Genomic DNA, 5,611 nt, shown 5'->3' on the forward strand with positions numbered 1-5,611 from the left:
AGAGAGGGAGGCAGCAGACAGAGGAAGGATGAAGACACAGAAAGGTGAGGAACTGGCAAAACCCAGGGTGGTGAACTTCGAGATGTCCACAGCAGGGAAGAGAGGAAGACCCAGGCAGAAATGGAAAGATGGAGGCGCAGACAGACGGAAAGGGTGAACGAAGTTGGGGGTGCCCTTCCCGCGATCATCCCCCACGCCCACCCCACACCCAGCAAATCCAGACACCGCGGCCTCTGGCGTCCTAGCCTCCACCTTCCCCTGCGGGGCAGGGGTGGCTCCTCCTCGGCCCAGCCTGGGCATAGAGCGGCGATAATAGCGGCGGAGGCTTGATGGTCCCGGGGGTTCCGGGTGTGTGTGAGGGGCTGGGGCGGGGGGCGGGCGCGGCCCCTGGGAATCCCTAGCGGTCCAAGTTCATAGTCCAATGCTTGGCTCCGGCCGCGCAGCTGTCCCTGGCGGTCGAGGAGGAGGTGGTGGACGGGCCTCCGCTGGATGGACCCCCGGTGCCTGCCGCGGCCTCGCCCTCGTTCTTGAGATCTTGAAAGACTTGCGTGAAGAAGTGGGGGTCGGCGTTGAGCCGTAGCATCTGCGGGCTGAGCCGCTGGATGAGGCGCAGGCAGCGCTGCCAGAAGCGCTCCTTGTCGGGCTCCACGAGGAAGGGCTTGAGCGGATAAGAGATCTCGTTGCCCATGTAGGAGTAGGCGAGGTAGAGGCAGGTGAGGAAGGCGGCCTGCAGTTCGGCGGCCGACGCCAGCTCGTCCCCGCGCAGCGACTCGCGGCACAGCAGGTATACGAACACCAGGTTGGCGGGCGTAATGAAGGCCTGGTCTTGCCAGCCCTGCAGCAACAGCGAGCGGTCCACGCCGCGGAACCAGCCCACCAGCTCGCCGGGGCTCAGCTCCTTGAGGCGGTAGCAGCGTCGGCACACGAAATCGCCGAGGCAGCGCAGCAGCTCGCCCGTGGACGCCTGCACGATGACCCGCCGTGGCGAGCCTCCGGGCGCCGGCGGAGCCGCCTGTAGGGCTGGGGGTGGCGGCGGCGGCGGCTTTCCCCCGCCTGAGCCTGGTGGCGGGGCGGCCGCGCTGCCCCCCGACGGGGGCTCGCAGGTGGCAGCGGCCGCGGGCACCGTGGGCACAGGCACGGCCAGGGGCTTGGCGGTTCCGCCGCCGTCGGGGGCGTCGCGGCCCTTGCGCAGAAGGTTCTCGCGGTTGCGCTGCTGGACCAAAGGGTCGGGACCAGTGGATGCTGGCTTGGGCGTCACCTTTTTGCTGCCTTTCTTCTTCTTGGCCGAGGCCGCCACCAGGCGCTTCCAGGTGAGCGCCGAGATGAGCACGGACGGCCGTTTGAGCCGGCTCTCGCCTTTGCCGCCCTTGCCCGCCGGTGGCGCACCGTAGCCCCCCAGCGCCTCGTCCCCCGCGGGCGGCGCCTTCTTTTTCTCCTCCGGCAGCCCTCCCGGCCTCCGGCCCTTGGCCGAGGAAGCAGGGGAAAGCGACAGCACCGTGCCCATCCTGCAGAGCGGGGCCGGCGCCCGGGCCCCGGCGGGAACCGCGGGCGGCGCCGCTGCTGCTGCAGCCCCGGGGGACCCGGCGGTGGGGGGCCTAGCCCCGGCCCCGGCGCGCGGACGGGCGGGGGAAGGAGCCGCTCTGCTGCGCCGCGGCGGCTGCTCTGAGCCGAAGCTGCGCCAGCTGCAGAGTCAGCCCCACCCCTTGGGCCCCTTCTTTCGCCACGCCGCGCCCGCCTCACGCAGCCAATCCTGACTCAAGATGTTTTTGATCGGCAGTTTCTCTGACCAATGGAATGCCGCATGTTAATCTAAAGTCCCGCCTTACCCACCGCCCGGAGTCTTCGGTCCCTTACCTTTACCCAAAAGGGGAAAGGGGGAAATGAGGAAAGGAGAAAGGGAGGGGGCGTGATTCTGGGGTCTCTTTCTCGGCCTGGGTAGTGCGGGGGTGGGGGGGGGGGTCGAAGTGAGATGTAAATAGCTGTTTCCATCTCTTCCTCCAGGTCCTAAAACCTGGGTCTGGATGTGTTTTGATACTCTGGGTCCAAGCCGCAGTACAGAAGCCATGGGAACAGCCTTCCATTTGCTCACCTTTGAGTTTATTTAGTAGGCAATATGGCTGTGAGTCGAGGCACCTCAGCCGCACCTGCTGGCGTCTCCAATCTGGACGACCAGTTACATTCCTCTTCGTCGCCTCCCCATCCCCCAGCACTTCCCTGCTCTGTGAGTGAATGCTAGTGGATGGGACTTTGAGCCATCCCACCCTTCCTCCTTTGCAAGAGGAGTCTTTGATTCCTGGGGTGGGAGCAGGGAGTCTCAAGATAAGTCCCTAATGCTTCCCTACGTGATTCATTCCCTGAATCTGCTCCTGACCCCTGGACAGCTCCTTTTTGATTGGTTGTCCCACCAACATATTGATCTCACCCTGGGGTGGGTGATAGATGGTTGGACTCTAGGGAACTCTGCAAATTGGATCAGTTGATGACCGCAGGCTGGGACAGCAAATGGGGCCTTCTGTGTGGTAATAGGCCCGGGAGGGTTGGCTCAACTTCCAGTCAAGACATTGGTCCATGTTGAGGTGGATTTTATTGCTCAGGTCCCAGCTGATCCCACTCCCAGATGCTTGCTAGCTGCTAGACCGGGTGCTGCCGATTTCCCCGGATCCTTCCATTCTCTCCACAGTGCCCATAGGCCTTTGTCCTAGACTTTGGAGTCTTTCAGCCTTACCTGCAGGTTGTGAGCACCCCTTGTTGTGGACCTGTTCAGTGTACCTTGTAGGACCCTTCTCTCCCAGCCATGCTCTAGATTCCATGCCAGGAGTCTCCCAGTTTCTTAGGTGTATCTTGGACGCTGGCTTGGGGGGGGGGGTTAGTGGACAGAGAAGTCCCTGCCTGTCGATTTTTCAGAATTGTTCTCGAATGTCTCTCTCTAAGGCACCATCAGGCCTGCCTCCATCTCCATCAGACCAGCACAACACAAAGACTCACTGCTGTCGGGATCAGTGTGCACCCACAGTCCTCTCTGTGTGTGTTTCCTATAGAAAGGCTGTGCTGAGTCCCCCTGGCTTCAGCTTTTCTCTGCAGACTCACAACCACTGCTCACCGCCCACTCCCAGAAGCTGAGGTCAAATCTCCCTTCACTAAACCATGGTCACGTACAGACTTGGGTTCTCTCTCTCTCTCTCTCTCTCTCTCTCTCTCTCTCTCTCTCTCTCATTCATTGTGGGGGAGGTGCACCTGCTCGTCACAGCATGTTTGGAGGTCAGAAGACAGCTTTGGGAAATCAATTTCTGCCCCCCACTGTACGGATGGTGGGGACCGAACTCAGATCCTTAGGCTGGGCTGTGAGTGATTTTACCCGGCTCAGCTCTCTCACCAGTCCCAAAGCGCTCTTTCTCAGCGGGGTCTTTCTGTGCCCTTGAGTCTGCTCTTTATTCTTTTGTGCCCAGCCTCCCATTCTCTCCATAGCTATGGGGAAAAGTTCCCTCTCTGTGGCTCCTGTAACGGCCCCCTTACTTCCGAGTCAGCCTTTATTTGACACCCAAGGAACAGTTGGCTCACTTGGTATTTAAGGACAGGCCCCACTGAGACTGAGCTATGCTGGCCAAAACCTGGCATGTGAATCTGAATGGGACGGGGGTCCTGGGTCCCAGGGGTCTCTCACTGACATCGGTATTGTTGGTACCACTTAGGACAGGGCTCTGCACCATGGATCTCACAGGTTGGTGTCCCTACTCTAGGCTGTGACCTTCTGTTATCCTGTTTGTCAGAATCAAGAACTCTTTCCTGTTTCAGGGTCACCAGATCACTGCTTCTGAGAATCTCATGTCCCTTACCCCATCTGAAACTCTCTTTCTGGCTTACAGGCACTCCTCTTTCCTGCCCTGATTATCCTCCTGGGTCTCTGAGAACGTGCTGTGGCCATCTATCAAGCTCTTCAAAGCCCACCTCCTGCAGGAAGCTTTTCTGAACTGACTGGAAGAGGAAGCTAGAAGCACTAAGGAGTGAAAGAGAAGCACATTATACAGGGTAGAGGCCCAGGGGGATAAAGATGGTGGAACCAGGAAGACTTCATGGAGGAGGGAGACTTTAGAGAAGGTCGGTGAGTTTCTTGCCACATCTGTAACTGTTTTCCTGGTTGCATTATGTTTAGAGCCTGTGTATGATTCATTAATTGTGCTAGTTTCTGGATGTTGTTTCTCATCTGACCATTCCTGTATGGCCTCTGGAACCATGCTGAGAGCAGGCTCCCTGGTTGGCTCTAATACTCTGCAGATGCCAAGGCTATGGCAGCAGGTCCAGACTAGACCAGGAGCTACAAGGCCCAGGACTTACTGATGAAGGTCCCCACCAATTTATCTTAGAAAAGCCCCTCAATCCCCTCCCTGGGCAGGTGAGCTAGGAATGTCTCCAAGCCATGCAATGGAAACCCCTTATCCATTTAGCTAACCTTCCCTTCTCCCTTTCTGAGGATTTAGCCTAAAAGACAGGAGCTAGGAGGTACAGCCCAGAGCTTGCCATTTACATGACCTTGGGGAAGTCATTCTGTCTCTCTGAGCCTGTTTCTTCATGATAAAACTCAGGGATTTGGCATGTTTTACTTTTATTATCAGATAAGAAATCACTATTAGAAGAATAAGATAGTATTTTAGGAATTGCACAGAAAGAGTTCCTACAGCTTCTTCAATCCTACAGCTCTGATTCCAAATCAAATTCGGCCTAAGAATCTGCTTCTCTCTCTAGCTCCAGCTTCCCCCTAATCTGTTTCTGTCTGCTAGGCTCAGGCTTTGTGTGCACAGCATCCATGTGAGGCCTGTGTGTCTGCAGTTCAGCCTGGGAGACAAGGCAAGTGGAGCTGGAGCTATTAGCAATGCAAATTATCCCTCTGTCCCTAGGAGCTCTACCGGAGACCCTGGAAGGGAGGCTAGCACAGGAAAGGAGGCCCAAGCTGCTTCAGATTCAGGGTCTCCCCAGTAAACATAAAACCTGGAGATCCCAGACCCTACATGTTGCATCCACACATCTTTGAAGGTCTCCTATAAAGAGGCTTGCACAGGTTCTTAAAACAGCCATGGTGGAGCTGCAGCCTAGGCATCTGAAAGCTTGGATCCTGCTGCCTGCCCCCAGCTCCCATAAGATCCACCAGCTCCAGTCAGGCTCGCTGGTCCTGAGATGTGCTGAGAGGTGAACCAGCCTAGTCCTCTCTCCCTCTCTCCCCTCCCGCATTCCCTCTCTTCCCTCCCTCCCTCCCTCCCTCCCTCATTCCCTCTCTCCCTCCTTCCCTCCCTCCCTCCCCCAAGGGCTTACCTCAGGAGACCTGAGTTGTCAAGGCTCAAAGCCTTAGGGAGGTGAACCCCTCCTAAAATAACAAAGTAGAGTGAGAGGGGACATGCCTGAGGAGGACAGGAAACTGACAGTGGAGGTGGGCTAGCTGCCAGAAGCTCCCCATTCTCACCTCTGTCCTTAATAGGAGGCTGTGTTAGAAGGACTTGATTAAGGAGCCCACATAAAGGTTCCTTAGAAAGGGGAATAGAATTAGGAACATGGAAAAGGAATGTGATGCTCTGGGGTAGAGAAAGGACCAATGCTGAGCTAGGGGAAGATGCAGAAGAGG

The 5,611-nt window shown here is 57.3% G+C and overlaps 1 protein-coding gene across 1 annotated transcript; it reads right to left on the reverse strand.

Moving 5' to 3' along the window:
- Positions 1-256: 256 nt before the first annotated feature.
- Positions 257-1,647, reverse strand: Cdk5r2 (cyclin dependent kinase 5 regulatory subunit 2). Its single transcript, XM_050133682.1, has one exon. It carries the CDS (start codon positions 1,502-1,504, stop codon positions 398-400), a length of 1,107 nt encoding a protein of 368 aa, XP_049989639.1. The 5' UTR covers positions 1,505-1,647; the 3' UTR covers positions 257-397.
- Positions 1,648-5,611: the final 3,964 nt, after the last annotated feature.

The sequence above is a fragment of the Alexandromys fortis genome, unplaced genomic scaffold (assembly GCF_014885135.2).
Source record: "Alexandromys fortis isolate MF-2015 unplaced genomic scaffold, M_Fortis_MF-2015_v1.1 scaffold_1188, whole genome shotgun sequence".
Taxonomy (NCBI): domain Eukaryota; kingdom Metazoa; phylum Chordata; class Mammalia; order Rodentia; family Cricetidae; genus Alexandromys; species Alexandromys fortis.